This window comes from Echinops telfairi, unplaced genomic scaffold, assembly GCF_000313985.2.
Source record: "Echinops telfairi isolate 266 unplaced genomic scaffold, ASM31398v2 ScPeMD7_5592;HRSCAF=6446, whole genome shotgun sequence".
Classification (NCBI taxonomy): Eukaryota; Metazoa; Chordata; class Mammalia; order Afrosoricida; family Tenrecidae; genus Echinops; species Echinops telfairi.
Window position 1 is genome coordinate 43,103,834 of NW_022109491.1, and position 21,834 is coordinate 43,125,667.

The following is a 21,834-nucleotide window of genomic DNA, read 5'->3' on the forward strand; positions in this document are numbered from 1 at the left end:
CCTTTTCTCTGCTTTTCTTTTTCTAGGATGGCCCTCTTTGAGTTTAATTTAGGGCATGAAATCTTCATTTCCCTGGTGAAAATAGGCCCCCAAATCAGTAGTGATTAGATAAAACCTAACTCATCCTTTGCCACTGAGCCAATTGGGACTCACAGCTACCTGAATAAAAAAGTGTAGAGATTGTAAAGTTTTACAAAAGTAGACGAACATCTTTTCCCCAAGGAGTCACTGGTAGGTTCAAATTTTCAACATTTTGGTTACCAGTCAACAACTTAATCACTGTGCCACAAACCTCAGATAGCCCACGGTCAACCCTTCTTAACCCAAAACTTTGGAAGGTGAGAGATATTTAAGGCCAGTATTAAACAGCAATCAATGTGTTAGAGAACATTTTGAATGCTGAAAAGAAGATAAGAACCAGAATATGGGCATATTTTCTGGCACTCACCCAGGGTTTAAATTCTTACGTGATCAGCTCGAACTTGAGTACATCACTTAATTCAGTGCCTCAATGACCTTACCGAAAAGGCAAGGCAAGACCAATACTCAACTTATAGTATTTTCAGCAAAGATGAATACATGTAAAACATAGTGACCAAACTATCCGTTGTACCTTTTTCATGCCAAATTTCACTAGTGAGCAGTTCTTAAAATTCTCGCACAAATTAGAGTTTCCTTCTTTATAAGCGTGAGAGGGCTAGATCAAATTCGGTTGAATAACATTTCCCACCCACAACTCTTAGCTAAAGGAATCTGAGGGTGGGGTGGGGTTTGAGTTGGGGAGACAGAGCACCATATGCTGACAGTAAAGTCCCCAAACACAGAACAGAGGAAATAATGTTAGAGTGGATTTATCAGAATAAACTCAAAGACCCACAAATGACCCACCTTTTACCACAACAGCAAGGGAAAAAATCTGCAAGGGAGCTCCTGCATGTCTGAAGACTCCCGTGATTGTTATTTTATGTCAGCCAGGTTTGATAGTGGGAATGGAACACCTAATTGAAGTAAAAAGCTTACCAACAATAGGGCTGATTGGACTCTGTGGGGCCAGGGGCCACATGGCAGCCCTCAAACAACAGAGAAGAGGTGGGCCTGGATTCCATAATGGACGGCAGGCTCAAAGTTGTAGTCAGAAGAGCTTGACACTGTGGCACAGGTGACTTAGGTAGAACATCCCTAGAAATGAAATAGATGGGAAGCCTATTAAATATTTACTTGAATCCAAAGCCCATCTGTAGACAATTGGACATCCCCTCACAGAAGGGTCACAAGGAAGGGATGAGCCAGCCAGGGTGCAGTATAGCACCAATGAAACACACAACATTCCTCTAGTTCTTTAATGCTTCCCCCCTCCCCCTGCACCACCACTTTTCCACTATCAGGACCCCAGTTCTACCTTACAAAGCCGGCTAGACCAGAGCATGTACATGGGTACAGATAAGAGCTCTCGACACACGGAATCCAGGACAGATAATTCCTCAGGAACAGTAATGGGAGTAGCAATACCATGAGGGTAGGGGGAAGGTGGGGGACAAGGGGGAGAAAGGAGAACTAATCACAATGATCGATAAATAACTCCCCCCCACAGACACACACCCCAGAAGGACAAACAATGGAAACATGGGGGAAGGGAGACAGCAGATGATATAGATATAAAAATAATAATGATTTATAATTTATCAAGGGGTCATGAGGGTAGGTGGGTGGGGGAGGAAGGGAAAAAAGAGGTGCTAATACAGAGGGCACAAGTAGAAAGAAAACATTTTGAAACTGATAATGGAAACATATGTACAAATGTGCCTGATACAATTGATGTATGCATAGTTATAAGAGCTGTAAAAGCCTCCAATAAAATGATTTATTTTTTAAAATAATAAATAAAAATAAATATTTATTTATTTGATCTATATAAGCAGAAAAATTCCAAAACAGGTGAATAGCAGTCTAACTCTAACCTCCAGAATAGCACACCACGGACCCTTGATCAATAACCTGATTTAAGCCTGTTTACAGACCCACAACTGCTTCAATAAAGGGGAGGTCAGGACTCTGTGTGGAAGGACCCCCCTACATCACCAAAAGTTTATATTTTCCCGTTTTCCCAAAGGGATCTGCAGTCTTTCACAGAAGTGCCTTTTCTTTTTTTTTTTTTAAATAATCATTTTATTAGGGGCTCATACAACTCATCAGAATCTGTGCATACGTCATCTGTGTCCAGCGCTTTAGTTCATATGTTGACTTCATCATTCTTATGACACCCACTTTCCACTTGAGTCCCTGGTGTCAGCTCATTTCTCCCCTCCCTCCCCACTTCCACCTACCCCCGAACCCCCAATATTTATCATTTATTATTATTTTATCGTATCTTACCCCATCCCACGTCTCCCTCACCCACTTCTCCACTGTCCGTCCCCCAGGGAGGAGGCCACATGTAGACCTTGTCATCTGTTCCCCCTTTCTCCCTCTCCTTCCCTCCACCCTCCCACCATCGCCACTCTCTCCACTGGTCCTGGGGGGGTTCATCTGTCCTGGGTTCACTGTATTTCCAGTTCCTATCTGTGCCAGTGCACCTCCTCCAGTCCAGCCAGATATGTAAGGTAGAATTGGGATCATGGTAGTGGGGTGGAGGAAGCATTTAAGAATCAGAAGAAAATTGCATATTTCATCGTTACTACACTGCATTCCGATTTGCTCCTCACCTCCCCGCAACCCTTCTTCAAGGGGATGTCCAATTTCCCCAGGATAGGCCCTGGGTCCCCACTCCGCACTCCCCCTCATTCACAATGTTATGAGTTTTTTTTTTTTGTCTTTGATGCCTGATACCTGACCCTTTCTCCACCTTGTCATCTTACAGGCTGGTGTGCTTCTTCCATGTGGGCTTTGTTGTTTCTCTGTTAGATGGTCCCTTGTTTATCTTCCAGAGAAAAAGAAAATGATAAGGCTTTTCATCGATTCCTGGGCCTTGGCTTTAAATTGACATTAATTCTAGGAGTCCTAAGCTTTTGAAAACCTACCAGTCAGAATGGGAGATTATGGAGGTCACATTATTAATGGAATCTCTGCTCAGTTTTGTTTCATAATGGATCCAGTACATCCCCCAGCCCACCCTATAGTAATTCCTGCAATTCCAGAATGCATTATTGTAAGAGATATACTAAGAAACTAGCATAAACCCCATATTTGACCCTGAAAATGTGAAGTAAGTGCTACTGTGGGTGGCAAAGCCAAGTGAAAGTACAACAACCTCTGCTTGGGAAACTAGTGAGCCAAAAGCAATCCAATATTCCTGGAGGGATTGTGGAGATCAGTACCAACATCAAGGATTGACGGACCCAGGAGTGGTGTCTTATTCCACATTTCCATTTAACTCACCTATTGGGCCTGTTTTCAGCATCTGACAATGTCCCACTGCTATTTATAAGGTTTTCAGTAGCTTATTTTTCAGATGTGGACAGTCTAATCCATGTTCATAGTCTGCTATTGGTGTGGAAGCTCTGCTGAAACCTGCTCACTTTGAATGACCTTGCTGTCATTTGAAATATCAGTGACATGGCTTCCAGTATCAGAGCAAATGCAAGCCACCACTGTAAAGCAAACTGACAGACAAGTGGACTCTCAAGATGGAACACGCAGACATTAAATTGGTCCCATCTATGGGCAGGGATGATGGAGAAATTCAAGATCAGCAGCTGAGATGAGGCCAGGGGCTAGCTCTGGAACAGATCATCAATTGATCATATTGTAATTTCTGAAGAAAATAAAAGAAAATCACGAGAGCTAAAATATGACCTTCAGTATATCCCACCTGAGTTCCCAGAGCATCTCAAGAACAGATCTGAAGCATTGAACACTAATGACAGAAGACACGATGAGCTCTGGGATAACAGCAAGAACATCAGACATAAAAATGCAGAAGGTTATTAAAAAGAAGAGAAAGATAAAAGTGGAGATCAGAAGGGATTCTGAAACTTGCTCTTAATCATAGGCAAATGAAAGCAATCCCAAAGGTAAAGAGCTGAACAGAACATTTAAAAGGATAACTGGAGAAGGCAAAGAATTATAATGAAGGACGCAACGATCTAGAGTTAGAAAACCAAACAGAAAGGTGTTCAGCTTATCTTAAACTGGCTCAAAAATAAGCACACCCAAAGGCTTGCTACGTCCTTGGAAAGTAGCCACACAGATGCTCGCTGCACACTAGCTGTGCTTCTCCAAACCACTGCACCTCCATAATGGTCTCCTTTCTCGATGTCTCAAATACTCTGAAATGAGATCTACATTAGCTTATTCCTGGGAAAGTGCTCTTCTGATTGCATACGATTTACATAGGATTTCTCTTATTCCTTCAGAGACAAAGAGACAGTTTCCGAAATTAAGTTATTAACATGGTACCATCTAAGAAGAATTCCAGATCTGCAAGGTTATGATCCAGAGAATTTACTTCCTAATCTTATTGATCATGTGAATAACAATAATCTCCTCCAACAAGCAGAGTTAAAGAATATATGTTAGAAATCCGTACTGCTTACTAAATATTAGCACCATGGAAGCTTTTACGGCATTGAGTACATTTAAAACATTTGTGTCAGATTTGTCTTTTAATGAGGAAAAACTAAGTCGCATCTGTGACTTTTGTCTTTTTCTGTTTTATCTAACATCAAAATGATGAATGCACACACAAAGCATCTTTATCACTAATTGAAAGATATATCTAAGGATAATAATTCTTAATAATTCAAAAACACAACATACTTACCAGGGCATTGGTGAAAGTAGCTTAGAATTCAACAACAAAAATATCTTAACATGTATGTATGACATAAATTCATGCCAGAGCTGGAACAAAAATCTTAGGGAAGAAATTAAAAGCTGTTCATCATATGCAATGTTTCACATGTCCCCTGATAAGCAGAGCTTCTTTATTAGCCCCACACTCAAACATGTAACACTGCTTGATGTGCTTTAGGAAAGTCACACGGACAGTCAACTCTTACCAGAGTAGAGTGTTTAGGCTATGAATAAAGGAGGTTTTTATAAGGAGAAATTAATTATGTAAGCAAGAGTAAATGAAAATCACCACCACTAGGGTTCCAATTGATACATGTACAGGTTTATTCCAAGCAAAATGTTTATAACCATGTCTTGGTGGTCTGTGAATAACCATAGATGATTTCTTTCAGTAAAACATTGGTCTTAGTCCTAGCGTGTGCCTTCCTTCAAAAAAAATAGTTTCAATTAAAAAAAAAGACCTTCCCTTCCAGTTACATTTAAAGCAGAGAAGTCAGTTCATTAGATTATGGGAACTTGTTTTGGCAGTGGGAGATCCCAAAGATATCATATTGACAGATTTTATTGAAAACAGAGAATGACTATGGGAGCTTATCACGAAGAAGTTTGAAGAAAATGGAAAACGATACTGTTGAGGAAAATGCCAGGAAAGGTCTGCTGACGATTACTTTTTTAATCATGATGGCAAACTTGCTCATTGTTTCAGGCTGTCCTCTGAGACTTCTGTTGGGAAATTTTACCACATCCAAAAGAGAGACCTGATCTCCCCACCTTTAATTTCTATTTGTTCCTCAAATTTAAAGTACATGTTAAAGTAACATGACTTGAATTTCTTAAAGATGCCAAATTACAGTTTTGCTGATCCTAGTTGGAGGATATGTTGAGAAACAATAGCTTCACATTCTGACATTTATGTTTAATAAAGATCTCTATGATTTTGTAGCATTTTTTAATAACTTTCAGCTGCTTCCTGATTATAATTATTATGTTCTTGCATCTTTGTTTAATTCTCTTGATGTTTACTTATTAGGAGCCATTAGTAATTATAATTTAACACGATCAAATTAATAATTTAATTACCTTTAGTAGTACAGACTTTAAGGGTCATCTCCCATAGTGAATATATGATGTTTTTTCCTATAATTATTTGTTCTTGTAAATGATTCTAAACATACATTTATTAGCTAGTTTTTGAGGGTACTAACCAGTTACCACTAATTTGAATCATCCAAGTTGTCTAAACATATATTTGAGTGCTTACCGTGACATTGTCATGTAATCAGAGAAACTTTTGATCTCATCTGACATGTTATTCTATTAGAACGTGCAGTTATACAATAATATTCACAACCATGAAAATATTTTTATTTTGAGGTGTTTAGAATAAATCATCATTTCAGCATAAGACATGAAAACTTAGGGCCATGCATAGCATCTTTAAAGGCTTGTCTTAAAACAAGCAGTCATCTAAGTGAGGAAAGAGGGAACCAATTACAAGGAACTATATGTGACCTCCTCCCTGGGGGATGGACAACAGAAAAGTGGGTGAAGGGAGATGTCAGACAGGGCAAGATATGACAAAATAACAATTTATAAACTATCAAGGGCTCATGAGGGAGGGGGAGCGGGGAGGGAGGGGAAAAATGAGGACCTAATGCCGGGGGCTTAAGTGGAGAGGAAATGTTTTGAGAATGATGAGGGCAATGAATGTACAAATGCGCTTTACACAATTGATGTATGTATGGATTGTGATAAGAGTTGTATGAGCCCCTAATAAAATGATTAAAAAAGAAAAAAAAAGCATACATAACAACCTTGAACCTACAAGCATTCAAGACTAACAGACTTAGTGGAACACCGAAAATAAAGAGAAAAGGAACAAAACCAACAGAAACAGAGAACCAAAAGAGGAAGGGATTTGATGGAGCTCTGATAGTAAGCAGAAAAGTAACAAAGCCAGCAGAAACGCCAAGAGCCATGAATGATCTGCTATCTGCTATCATTATTGAAAGTGTCATTCACAGGTCAGGATCTTAGGAACCTAAATTCATGAGGGGCAGGGGTGGAGGGGTGGGGGTGGGAATGTCCAGTAACATGGTTACTGTGGGAAGGAAACCAGGAAGGAAACAATGAGGGCAGAATTTGTCCACATCTATCTGCCCATTCCAGAAAGAGTGACGCGTGCAATAACACATTCCCTAATTCAAATTAGGGAAACACAGGGGAGTGCTACTGCAACAGCCTGAGGGAGTCTGAATCATTGGAACCTCAGGGCAAAGGATCAATGGGACAAGGTATGCAAATCCACAGAGGGATGAAGAGAAATAACAGGGCAAAAGAGTCCCTAATGACTGCAGAGAACAGAGGGAATGAGGAACTGGAGATGGACTTGCTGGTCAGCAGTGGCATTGATCTATTTGGACAGTGTTTGCCATGTAAGAAATAATCTTTAGGGGATCAAACAGAAATCACCCCCAAAGGCCCCTGGAAACTTTCCATTTCCCTCCGTTGAGCAATTCACCCTGCACAGGCCTTCAGGCCTTTCACAGCCCACCTGCATCTAGGCTGTTCTATGAAACCCTGAGTTCTCTTCCCATTTAATCCAACCCATCACTACCCAGCCTGCTCAGTTTTACCAACCCCCAACTACCCCTTCCCAGCCCATTTGTACCAGCTCCAGTGCCCCACCCACCCTTGAATGGCACACCCACCTGCACCCCAGCGCTCCAGCCTCTACTCATCCCTCGCAGCCTGACCACCCTGAGCACCTCCCTTCACCTGACACTCGATGGCCTATTCACATATGCCCCAGTGCTTCACCACACAACTCTGAAACAGGACCCAAACTTCAACTCTCCCTGTCTTGCCTGAGTATGTACACACTAACATTCTATGACCCCACCCCTACCCTCTCACCGACCTCTACAGAGCCTGAATCTACAGATCCACCTGCACCTGTTTCACCTGTCCTTTCAGGCCTTGGCACTCTACTCCTTTCTTTAGCCAGATAACTACCCTGTCCAGCACACCCACGTGCACCAAAGTGCTGTGCCTCCCTGTCCCAGTCTGATCTATACCAGCCAGTTTAGCATCGGGCCTGTCTGGCTCCACAGCATCTGCACTAGCTATTTGCACCAAGTCATAGGAGCCATGCTATCCCTGGGGGCTAGGAAAAGACAGACCGCTTGACACCTGGAACCTCTCATTGGGAAAGGGATTGGCCTTTGTTTCAAGTTGTCTTCTCTATGGGAAGTCAAGCATGCCTAATAACATTGGATCTCCAAATGTTTGTGTCACACCACTCTCCTCAGTGAGAGGAATGCCCACCCTGTCAACCAATACCAACAAAATCATATCGAGAGCAATATCAGAAAATAAAGAAACAATACAAATAAAAGGAAACAACTCCCCCACCCATAAGAAAGGGCCCAAGCTCCTAATATGTCAAAATGAAAACACACCAAAAAAGTCAAACAAAACCATCATGGCTGATGTCAGACGGATCCTGGCTGAGAGCAGAAAATACCAGAACGATGTTTACTTGTGAAAACATCTTTCCACTCTTCTCGAGTTTATACCAAGTGTGTTTTAGAATTCCCAAGCATTTCACTGTGCTGATGTGGAACCTGGATATAAAAAAGAGGCAGATTCAAACAAAACAAGGAAATACTGTATGGTTTACAATCAGGAAATTGTGCCTTAAGGTTTTGTATCCTTTCACCATGTTTATTCAGTCTGTGTGCTGGACAAACAACCCAAGAAAAATGCAGCATCATAATTAAAGAATTTCTTATCAACAACAAAATCATGCTCGTTTAAAGCAAGAGGGCTTGAAGCACTTCTGATGTACATGAAGGTCTATATAGCCTTCAGTTTGAAAGAATTTTAGGCAGACGATATAGATGTGAAAGAAATTTATATTACAATAAAGAAATATATATCAAAGAATTGTCCTAGTCCAGTCCAACTCAAGTTCATGGATTATATGCTAGCTGGAAGCCCCTGAAGACTCACACAGCTGTTTGCTGATGAAGCAGGGCAACAAAGAGGAAAGCAAGGAGATCACAGGCAAGAAGGTGCAGAGTCATGGGAATCCAAAGGTGGTAGGAACCTGGCAGAGTACTGACAACTCCCGGGCAGCAGTCCACATAGACCATTGGCTTCAGAAGCAAAGCAAACAAGCAAGAGTCAAGTAATAAGATAGAAAGGAATAAGAGATAGACCAGTTCTCCACAGCATCTCTTATAAAGAGGCCACACTCCCAAAGATACATCATCAAGCTGTGTCCTAATTAGTGATTGGACTCCACAGATACCTTCACACAGGTGCATCAAGTTGACATAAAATCTAACCAATATAGCAATGTGCTTGGTCAAATCGAAGGTCAGTGAAAAAGAGTAAGGCTCTCAAAAAGACGAAGTGACAGACACAATGGTTGCAACGATGGGCCCCAACATAACAGATATTGTGAGGATGCTGAAGACTGGGCAGTATTTTATTCTGTTGTGCATAGGGTCATTATAGGTCAGGAGTAATTCAATGCACCTAGCAATAACAACATTATTTACATATATATACATGATAAACTACTTATTCCATGAAGAGGCAGGAAAACATGGCTCAAATAAATAATCAAAATGAAGTGGCAAAAATTGACTAGTCAGAAGAACACTAGTATTGGACAAAGAATTCAAAAATCTGATATTAAGATTTCTCTAATAGATCAAGGAAAATATGTGGGGGTGGGGACACTAGAAGAATCCAAGCAAACAATACAACAACAAAATGACAAATTAAATAGAGAAAAAGAATCCTAGGGGAAAAAAACATAGAATTTCAGAAGCCACTACCCACATTAACAAAGGAAAGGAATGAGAAGAAGCAATTAACTGGAATAAGAAATGACAGTGGAGAAATTACAACAGATCCAACAGAAAAAGGGAGACTCATAATACTATGAAAAATTGTTCTCCAACAAATGTGATAATCTAGAAGAAATGGACATATTCCTAGAATTATATCACACAATTAAACCAAAACAAATGTTTTTGTTGTTGTGAGGTGCCATCCAATCAGCTTGGACTACGTACAACAAAATGAAACACTGCATGGCCCTGTTGTTAAGTTTGAGCCTATCGTTGTAGCGACTGTGTCAATCTATCTTCTTGACAGTCTTCTATTTCATTTACCCTCTACTTTCCCAAGCATGATGCCCTTTTCCAAGGACTGGTCTCCTGATAACTTGTTCACAGTATGTGAGACAGTCTTTCCATCTCTGATTCTTAGGAGACTACCTTCCAACACAGTTTTATTTATTCTACTGGAAGCCCACAGTACTTTCAATATTATTTACCAATATCATGATTCAAATTAATCAAATTCTCTATTTTCTGTATTCATTGTCCAATTTTCATATGCACATGAGGCAATTGAAACTACCGTGACTGGGGTCAGAGGTTCTCCTTGTTTTCAACATTTTAAAGAGGTCTTGTGCAGCCTATTTACCTAATGTCATACATTGTTTGATCTCCTATCTGCTGCTTCCATAAGCATTGATTGTGGAAACAAGCAAGATGAAATCCTTGAAATTTTCAATCTTTTCTCAAATAGACATTAGAGAGATATAAATCACAAGTACTCTCGTAAATGGCATTGGTTTTTAGAAAAATAGAAAACAAAATATGTTGGTAAGACTATGTAGAGCCTTCCTTTGTTAGAATTGTAAAATGGTACAAACACTGTGGAAAATGACATGGGACTTCTTTTTTATTTTTCAGGTGTTTTTACACTTTATTCGCTACAGTATAGACCTCAAAGCTGCTTCGTTCCCTCCCAACCCCCCCCACCCACCCACACCACAAGGTCAGGCCTTTGCAGCCTGGGCCCGCTGGAACTCCTGCTGCAGTTGAGCAAGGGTTTCCCTGTCTGTCGCTCTGACTGCTTCTCCAGGTCCCGCAGCTGGGATTCAAAGCGCTTAATTTGGCCATGATATAGTCCAGCCTCTTCCCCACTGTGGCCCAGGCTTCCCCCAGCTCCTGTGTGACCAGCACCGGACCCAGAAGCTTAAACACCACGTTGAACCCATCCAACAGGGCCAGCTCCCCCTTCACGATGTTCTTTTCCGTTAGCTGTGCCTCGAGTTTCTGCCACCCGGACATGGGCTTACTCAAGTCCTTCTGGAGCTGTTGCTATTTCTCCACTTCCCCCGGCAGCTTCTTTTGGATCAGCTCAGCCATGGCGGGACCAGCGCCTGCGAGGAGTGGGAAAGGGGCGCTGGGGCTTAGACTGGAAGATGCCCCAACTTCCCGGCCTGGCCTGGCGGGGATGGACAGCCCGCTGGGGAGGTCAGCCCCAGGCCACCCCTGAGCGGGTGAAAGTAGACCCCAGGACACCTGCTCAAACGCCGCCTGCTCTACTCATGCTCCCCCCTCCCCCCTCTCCCCCGCCCCACCCGAATTTCTTAAACATCTAGAAATCAAACCTTTGGATCCAGCAATATCACTTCTAGGTATATACTTTAGAGAACTAATACTAAAGACACAAAGAAACATGTATGTCTATGTTCATTGAAGCACAGTATCAAAATACAGAAACAACGTGTGTCCATCCGTGAATGAATGGATAAACAAAAATATACTATGCAACAATAAAGAGCAATGATGAGTTTTCAAAAAACATCATAACATGAAGGAATCTGAAAGACATTTTGCTGAGTAGAATATGGCAATTCCACAAGGACAAGCACTGTAGGTTCTATTATAAAAAGACAAACTCAAAAAATCAAATCCGCTGCCATTGATTTGATTCTGACTCATAGTGACTCTATATGGCAGGGTGGAACTGCTCCTGTAACTCTGTACGGGAATATAAGGGCTCATCTTTCTCCTACAGAGCCCACTGGTGGTTTCCAAGAGCTGACAAGAATAGGGTAGATGTTGTGGGATGTACTATTATGCAAGAACAACTAAAAGTAGAAATGTGGTTGTATGTGTATATGCACACAAGTGTTAGATACATATGTATGGGGGAATATATTGATGTATCTCATCTGTGTGTATCCATATATATTAATATATCCTCATGTGGACAATAAGGGTCATCACGGCACAAACAGATCATTCTTACACTTACATAAACACCTCACTGGTGTGTGGTGTACAGGGTCTGAAGGCTCAGAATTGTCGCGGGGGCAATTCAGTCCACTGCTATCCTCATATAATAGGTAAAGATTATGTTTGACATCCTAGTGCCGTCGGGGGTTTGAAAAGCTCTACGGTTGCCATCTAAGATACAAGTATTTGTCTTTATGAAGCTAAAATAAAAAAGAAAGAGAGAAACCAAGGCTAAGAAATGTGTCCAAATGAATCACCTAGAACTTGATGCTGTCCGCCTGTCATACTGACCATTGCTGTACCCTGACAGAGGCCAGCAAAATGTGCGCCAGGACTCAAATTCTTAAATTGTCCAGACTTAAACTCTGAACCAGGGACGACCAGAGCATCTTTAAACTTCAGATACTCTTTCTTAAACACTGAACTAAAACTATTCCATGAGGTCTCCTTTAAGCTAAATAATAAATTGATTTATAAAACAAACAGTATCATCTTTGAGTATTGTGCTCCTTTAAAAAATCATATGTATGAGACCAAACTGTCAACATCTACTCAAAACCAAACATGAGAAGGTAAGGGGGACAGGAAAACTAGATTATCGTAAATGGCACAATCAGAAACGGTGAGAAAATTGACACAGTGAAAAATGAAACCAATGTCACTAAAACGTGCGTAAATTGGTAAATGAGAAGCAAATTTACTGTGAAAACTTTCACCAGAAACACAAGATATTTTAATTATTTTTTTAAAAAGGGCAATATAACACTAGCAGGCAGTAAGCAAAGATTATTTTTTGAGCATCAGAGGTGGATTTTATCTGATTTACTTCCCATTTGTCTTCCCACAATTCACAAGAGGAGCTACAAATACCAGGATAGCAACCTGTGAACATGTTAAGATTATTCCCTTGTAAAACTCACTCATGGATTTCAAGATTAACTGCATTCCCATCGTGTCCAGCCAACAATACATTTCCTTCTATTTACAAGGTCACTTTTTCAAGTGCTCCTTTTAATTCCGTTTGTATAAAATTTATAGCACTCTGAAATATCACCGCATGTAGTCCCTGCGCAGTTAATATAGATTGGAAGAAGTGAATCAGGGCTAATACTGGAGAAATAGTAATATAAGCACTAGAATTATGGAAAGCTGCTATGCATTTGGGCATGGAAAATAAAGTGATATGTGACCATTGCAAGAATGCTATGGAAATTTATTATCTGAAATAAATCTATGATCTTAACAGTGCATGATATATAATATAGCTTCTGTGTAACATTTTTAAGCTAACAAAATACCCTGGCAGGTCTCTATATTTCTTCACTTTTATTGTAAGCGCTGTAATTCCCTTCTAAAAGCTACAAGTTTATATGTCCCACTCTACTTAACTTTTTATAGTTTATGTGCTTTCAGGGAAGTTAGATAGACAAGGGTAATAAAAAAAAAGCTTGCCTGATCAAATATTTACGGGCAACTATCTGTCGTTTTTTCATCCCACCCCCCCAATGGATATTCACTGTTTCAAGGAGTACTCAGCCATCCAAAGTCTGTACAATGGTAGGGAAAGTCATAAGCCAGTCAAAATGTCTTTCTTATAGAGTGAAATAAAGGCTAATATAATAGGCCAAGAAGGCAAGTGTGGGATTTGAAATTTCAAACTTCTTAGTTTTAGAATTTGACGAAAGCAATCTATCTGAACTTTTTCATTTGTGGGAAAATTTCTCAAATGGCAAATCCAGCATTTTTCAAGAGCATATGTGCTCCATTATAAACTACAACTAGAAAACGACGTCGTCAGGAATCGAAGTAGAAACAAAAAGATGGCTTTCACGTGTGGGTGCTGGGAAGTGGGTTGCCGAGGTGAGGATTCTGGCTAAAGACCCAAGAAGAGTAAGCTAAATAAACAGGCAGACTCTTGGATCCTATGAAATTGAACTAAGGTCTATGGATTTTCTTTTTAAGCGTTTAGAAAAGCTGGAAGCATTCCCCACGGTCCTACGGTTTTTCTTTCCTATCTTTCTCTTTTTGTAAAAAAAAATAATAATAATAATATAGGTCTATATCCTCACTGCAGGAGATGTGGAAACCACACTAACTTTAAAAACAGTCAATCAGCCTTTGGACTTCAGGTCTATTGTGAAAGCTCTGTTAAAAGACTTCCGTTAGGTGGGATTGAAAGCCTTATCCTGCTGGGTGGGAGGAAGTGGGAAATGCTGATCTTAACTTAGTTTTGACCCAACGTGGTCTTGAAAAGGGAATAAAGGGAAGTCCTGGCAGCTGTGTGCCTCCCCAGAGTCAAAACCATGACCTGTGCCTATAGGAAGTGCCAGGGCCGAAAGTGGTAGGTGAGTTCCTGGTGCTTGTAAATAATGTGCGGCTACAGTATTAAAATCCTGGCCATGTGCCCCATGACCAATGACTGAGTGCTGGGCAAAAAGGAAATACTGTACATACATGTCTGCTGAACTTCAGACCATCACCCAATTTTGTGTTGCTATTTCATTATAAACTTTTTTCCTTCATTTAGGGCAAAATCCAAATTTTTCCTCACCCATAACTTTCTTCAATAGGTTTTTTATTTGTTTGTTTCTGCTTTTATTGCTGTTTGATGGAATGCTTCTCCTTTGTGTCTGAGATTTCTTCGCCTCTGTAGGAAGGCCCAAGAGTGGGAGACCATTGAGTGGGTTAAGATACTCTGAATAAAAATACTAGTACATATTAGTGTAGAAGCTGAGTTTTTCCAGCACATTTCTTATGTAGGTTTTCATGGTAAAATTAGGCGCCTCGGCAGATATTCAGGTTAGCTTATACTCAAGTATAAACGGTAAACAATTTGAGCCTCCTTGTAGGTCAGAAATTTAGAAAGGTCTCAGCTGAGTGTTTTCATTTCTCAGTTAAGGTCACCAATCAATTGCATTTAGCAGGCACCTAAACTGGGCTGGAAGGTGCCTTATCGGCATCTCCTTTCACCTGGCCCACATTCCTCTCCACATAGCTTTCTTTGTTAGGCCAGCCTGACTTTCATTATAAAAGGGTAGTTTACTTCCTAAAGGGAGGGCAGAAGCACGACTGCCTTTCCCCTGAAATCCTTAAGTTCAAAGTTTTAGAACAGGACCTCCATCATGTTCCACAGATCTAAACAAGTCGCTGAACTAGTCCACATGTAAGGAGAGGAGAAATAGACTCCATCTCTTGGTAGGAGAGTCAAAAGATCTGTAGCCATATTTTACCCACATTAATATAGGTAAGTAACTTCTGTTTCTGTTTTCTGTACTTTAAGTACTTACTTTGTATTTTTCTCTCTCTCTAGATAAGTTGAGAACATGAATTTATTTTTTTCAAATAAAAATGAAAACAAAACTCTACAAGCAACAAATTGTAAAACCATGCCTTTATCTTAGAAAAAATATTTCTACAGCTGTCCATATCTATTTTAAGCCGAAAGGAAATTTAAAGTAGTTTTTAGCATATAACTTTCATCAGAGCCAACCAATTAACTGTTTTATAAGGAATTGTGTACAATTGCACAAATTTGACCAATATAATCTGTTTAACACAAAATTCATACCATAACTATTTTATATTGTTGAGTGCAAATTATATAAAACAGGTCTCTAAAATAAGTATATCAAACAGAAAAATAAAGGATATAGAAATTTAATCACTCAGGTTTCATTTCAGAGTACCTGAAGAAAAGAGTCAGGAAGAGTTAGAAAGAAAGCTGGATTTTAATTGAAAGCTCAATTGCATTTTGTAAATGTGTGCTGGGAAAGATGTTACAGGGACTGCTGAGTGAATTTTGTTTACTGCAGTTCAACATTCATCTAGTAAATCATGTGTGAAGGGACAAGTATAAATGTACCTATTTATGTAGGTGATTTTTCTGTTTCGTGTTTCTGATTCATCTTTCTCCCTTGCTTTATAGGGAGTCATGCCACATTGGTTACAATTAATTTCAAAGCTCTCTATCAGCCATAAAAAGATCTTTCATAATTGACTTGATGTATTTTTTTTCCCTCTGTGGTTTTCTTGAAAGATGAGAATGGTCCGGAAGAGAAGCAAAGTGCAGAAGAAATAGAAGGACAGAGCCAAGAAGCAGGTGAGCTCAGATGCCTTTTGCAGATTCTCTTAGGCCTCTGGAGGTGAACAATGACTTTGGGGAGATGAACAATGGAGGGGAACAATGACTGACTCACTGCTATTGTCTAAATTGTTTATATGTTTTCACCACGCTACCTCAGGTTGCCACACACTTTAACTGAATATGATAGTGCCTCAATTCAAAATGCAGATTCTCCTATTTCATTGATCAATTCCGTTTCTCTCTTATGCTCACAGTTTGCTTGGTGATGTTCTAAGTGGGAAGAGGAGAAGAATGGAAGGACTATGTCAGTAGGGCTGATTTAGCTCAGGAACAAATTAACATACTAGATTGGAATTAAAGAACCTTTAAAAGAAATGATATAGTGGCTTTACACTTGAATTAGTGGGATGTTCTTTACTGTTCTGCACTACATTCATGTTGAAGAGCTATGCTCCTGGTTTTCTTTGCATGTTGTTGGAGATATTTTTTGGAGGCTCCCACCTCATACAGATATAAATAAGACTGAAAGTTGTCCTTACATCACGTCTGCTTACTACAGGACCAACATATCAATTGAATGCATGATCTATGTTGTCGATTACAAAGTAAAGGTTTTTAAACAAAATAACATCTGCAGGTCTAGAGATGTTTATTATGTTCTTCCTGCCCATTTGTGTACTCGGGTATCCTCCCCTTTAAAATAATGGCAGGCATAACCCTGTAGCTATTAACATAGCCACAAACATACAGCAGTCTGCTTTCCCTTTGTGCCTCAGTTCCAGGGAGGACACAGTGTGTTTGAAAGGGTGCACTCTGTCAAATGTGTGCCAGGCACATCCGAGGCCATATGCTGGGTTCTGAGATCCCGGCTTTGGAGATTTTGCTGGATAGTGTGTCAAGTTTTGCACCCAAAACTTCCAACATTAACCTTGGAACGTTTGCTAGGTAATTGTAAGCTTTTATTAGTAACCTGGAAGAGGGAATTGAAGGCCAATCAGAGAAAGCAGTGAAGCAAGACAGGAAAGCTGTTGTCTACTTGTTATGGGGTTAGCTGGCTCCCTTGACCGAAATGTAGTCCTTGTGGTAAAATGAATTTCTTTTTTTTTTAATCGTTTTATTAGGGGCTCATACAACTCTTATCACAATCCATACATACATCAATTGTGTAAAGCACATTTGTACATTCATTGCCCTCATCATTCTCAAAACATTTGCTCTCCACTTAAGTCCCTGGCACCAACTCCTCATTTTTCCCTCCCTCCCCTCTCCCCGCTTCCTCATGAACCCTTGATAATTTATAAATTATTTTTGTCATATCTTGCCCTTTCTGACATCTCCCTTCACCCACTTTTCTGTTGTCCATCCCCCAGGGAGGAGGATATATGTAGATCCTTGTAATCGGTTCCCCCTTTCCAACCCACCCTCTGTCCACCCTCCCGGTATCGCCACTTTCACCACTGGTCCTGAAGGGCTCATCCACCCTGGATACCCTATGTTTCCAGTTCCTATCTGTACCAGTGTACATCCTCTGGTCTAGCCAGATTTGTAAAGTAGAATTGGGATCATGATAGTGGTGGGGGAGGAAGCATTTAAGAACTAGAGAAAGGTTGTATGTTTCATCTTTGCTACATTGCACTCTGACTGGCTCGTCTCCTCACCGTGAGCCTTCTGTAATGTCCAATTGCCTACAGATGGGCTTTGGATCTCCACTCTGCACACCCCTTATTCACAGTTATATGATTTTTTTTTGTTCTGATGATGCCTGATACCTGATCCCTTCAACAACTGGTGATTACACAGGCTGGTGTGCTTCTTCCATGTGGGCTTTGTTGCTTCTGAGCTAGATGGCCGCTGGTTTACCATCAAGCCTTTAAGACCCCAGATGCACCATCAATTTTCTTCACCACATTTGTCTTTGTCTTCAGCGATTGGGTTGGGAAGGTGAGTATCATAGAATGCCAGTTTAATAGAACAAAGTATTCTTGCATTGAGGGAGTACTTGAGTGGAGGCCCAATGTCCATTTGCTACCTTAATAGTAAACCTATAAATATATGCACATAGATCTATTTCCACATCCTCATATATATATTTACTTATGTACATGCTGTTATTTATACCTCTATACCTGCCCTTTGCCTCCTAGCTCTTTCCTCTATTTCCCTTAACTTTCCTCTTTCCCCACTATCATGCTCAGTTTTCATTTGTATTTCAGTAATTCCTCCTGGATACATTACCCTTGATCAAACCCTACCAGGCCTCCTACACCCTCCTCACCACCAATGTGGATCACTTGTTGTTCCCTTGTACCTGGGTTTGTTAACACCACTACCTTTCGCCCACCTCCCCCTCTCCCATGTCCCCCGGAACTGTCAGCCCCATTGTTTTCTCCAGATTGTTCATCCAGCCTATCTTATTTAGATAGACCTGTGGAAGTAATAACATGCACAAAAGCAAGACAGAGCAAAACCAAGCAATAAAATAAAACAAAACAACAACAGCAAAAACAAACCAATGACAAAAAAAAACAAAAAACAAAACACAAGAAAGAAAAGCTCGTAGTTAGTTCAAGGACTGTTTGTTGGCCTTTAGGAGTGTTTTCCAGTCGAGTCTGCTCGGTGCCAAGCCCTGCCCCCAAAGTCTATTTTTGGTATTCCCTGGGGACTTTGTTGCTCTGTTCCCCTTGCTATTCTGTGGCACATCCTTAATGTTTTGCCTCGGTGTGGTGGGATCAGATCAGGCAGTTTTCCCACACTTTGTCTGCTGTGTTGTCACCTGTAGGGCTATAGGTTGGTGAGGGATGTCGTGCCTCATAGTTGGGCCGGCCATGTGGTCTTCTCTGTGGATTGGCTGCTCTGAGTGGGAATATTGTCCTCAAGGCTTGGTGGTCCAGGATGTGCTCCACTATTTCTTCCTCCCCCTTCATTTGCTCCCGTGTGTTCTGATCAGACATGTCCCTCTCCCAGAGCTGCAGATTCAGTGCTGTCCTCTGAAATAAATTATTCTGGGGGGGAGGGGCAGGTGTCCACATAGTTAGCATTGGGGCCGTCCCCTCAGACCTCTCCACTGGTTCCTGACACCACACTGGAATGTTGCATTCACATCTTGGAGCACTGGGTTGAAGTCTGGTCCCTCTTTCCCTGTGGAGATATAAAAAATACCCTCCCCTTGGGTAGGTTAGTGACCTGTGCCCCACTACCCATTTCTTTTTTTTTTTTCCTTTCCTCACCTCCTTTTTAGTTGGCTACCATATGTTGCCATGGATTTGGTCTGGCCCATGAATTTCATATAAAACAAATTGCTCTTATCCTCCCTGTCCCCCATCCAATGCCCCATAGAAGACAAGTCTTTTGTTGTTGTTGTTGTTGTTGTTGTTGAAGACAAGTCTTCTGTGAAAAGCTGTCATTGATTTTACTGCTTGAAACATATTAGTCAGATAACTGCTGACATTTGAAGCCAATCTCTGAATATTTGTTTCCAAAACTCCCTATTCTGTCTTAAACTGTCTTTATCAGCATACCATTGATTACTGTCTTGATCAACATACCCTTTCTTACCCAGTTTCATATTCATACATACACACAGAGTTATGGATTGTTTATTCACCCTATGTCCTTTACTCAGTTTGAGGGTGACCCTCCTATATAGAACAAAAGAAGACAGTCTGGTCCTGTGCCATCCTCACAATTGTTTTTTTTTTTTTTTTTGAGCCATTGTTGCCACCACTGTGTCAGTCTATCTCATTGAGAGCCTTCCTGTTTGTCGTTGCCTTTCTACTGTACCAAGCATGATGTCTGTCTTCAGGAGTTAGCCTTTCCTGACAACATGTCCAAAGTATGTATGCCAAAGTCTTACCATTCTTCCTTGCTCTAAGGAGCACTCTGGATGTACTTCTAAGACATATTTGTCTTAGACAGTCCTTTTGACAGTCCATAGTAATTTCAATATTTTTCACCAGCACCACAATTCAAATGCATCAACTTTTCTTTGGTCTTCCTTATTCAATGTCAAAATTCTACAGGCATATAAAGCAATTAAAAATACTATGGCTTGGATCAGGCATACTTGAGTCCTCAAAGTAACATCCTTGCTTTTCAACACTCTAAAGAGGTTTGGGGCAGAAAATTTATCCACTTTAACAACATTGCCAAGAGTCCTTGGTACAAATTCAATGCAATTCCCTTCCAAATCCCTCCAAAATTCTTCAAAAAACTTGAAAAGTGAATCAACAGCTTTATATGGAAAATATTGGAACCTAGGATAAATAAAACACTATTAAAAATTTATACAAAGTAGAAGGTCTTTCATTCCCAGACCATAAAACCTACCATAAAACCATGGTCATCTAAACAGCCTGATACTGGTGCAATGATAGATATGAAGACCAATAGATTAGAATTGAGAACGCAGAAATACAACCAAGTACCTATAGATAACAAATTTTTGATAAAGGACTAAAACATATTATATTGACAAGAGACAGCCTTTTCAACAAATGGTACTCATAAAACTGGATCTTCACTGGCAAAAGAATGAAACAGGACCCATAGCTCATACCATGTACAAAGACCTAAATATAAATCACACCATCATAAAGATCATCGATGAAAAAACAGCAAAAAAGTGAAGGACCTTAATACAAGCCAATAGGATATTGTTGTGATTTCATTTTTTGAGATGAGCTCTGTGTGTGTGTGTGTGTGTATTTCTTTAAAACAAAACAAAATCCTTCCAGATTTATTATCCCTCAAACCTAAATAGTGGTCTGAGGGGCTTAAAAAGAAAAGAAAGAAGAAAAATAAAATTGAAATAAAGAATCATTAGTTACAAATTCATCTAAAAAACTATTTTATGATCAAACTAAATCAAATGTGTAGGTAATATTTCTGAATCAACTATTAAGCAAATATTCATAAAGCATTTATTGTGTCCCAGACACTTTTCTGAGCACTAGAAAAACAACAGCAAGCAATAAAACCAGTGTGCCTGCCTCCTTGGAGTTTATATTCTGATAGGTGAGTGCCAGCAATAAACACATAAAAATATTGCAATAGCACATTAAATGCATAAAACATATAAACTATTGCAATAAACATAAAAATTGCTGAGCAATAAAATGATACAGAGGGTCTAACAAGAAGGCACTTTTCATTAGATGGATTCAGTGAAAGCCCCCTGAAGCATTGATAGCTAAATTACATGTGAACGATAAGCTGCTGGAATAGAATGCTAAAGGAATGAAACAGAATATTCAAATATCTTAATTCCAGTCGGATTTTGTAATTTTTGAAAAGACATTAAGTGCATAAAAAGACAGGGAAAAAGAAAAGACCAAAGTGGAGATCAGACAGGACTTGCTCATCACTACAGAATAGCTAAAGTAAGGAAGACAAGATGAAGTGAAGTAGCCGTGCATTTGATTTCAAAGGTGATATCAAGAAGATACAAGTCTTGTAATGAAATTTAAAAGGATAAAGGGGGATGATATGGTTGACATTTCTCAAACTGAAAGAACTGGAAAAAAAATCAAACTTTAAATTTAAGGTTTGAGGTATATGAGTCATCAAAAGAAAAAAGGAAAGAATATAAAAAGTCATTGTAGCAAAAGTAATTGACCAATCTTCAGCCATTTTAGGATGTAGTATACAAGGGCGTACACCCCCAAACTGGAACTGCACTGGGTGAGGCAGAGCGTTTGTAGTACACATTGATTCCCACTAGGTAAGCATCTAGCAACTTGCTCTGAGTCAGTGCACCCAATGGCATTGCCTGGGAAGATTCTCTCTGCTCATAGTGAATTTTTAGTAAAAGCAATTTTGCTCAAACCTCATTTTGTGTGATGGCCAATT

General features: G+C 40.1%; 1 protein-coding gene and 1 pseudogene across 1 annotated transcript in view; one reads left to right on the forward strand and one right to left on the reverse strand.

Moving 5' to 3' along the window:
• The window catches only part of LOC101653723 (mono-ADP ribosylhydrolase 2), a 196,159-nt gene that overhangs the window by 50,746 nt on the left and 123,579 nt on the right, over positions 1–21,834 (forward strand). The window contains exon 4 of the mRNA XM_045295173.1: positions 15,940–16,002. Within this exon, the coding sequence (XP_045151108.1) occupies positions 15,940–16,002 (63 nt within the window). The remainder of the gene's footprint in view (positions 1–15,939; positions 16,003–21,834) is intronic.
• LOC101641784 lies at positions 10,655–11,027 on the reverse strand (annotated as a pseudogene).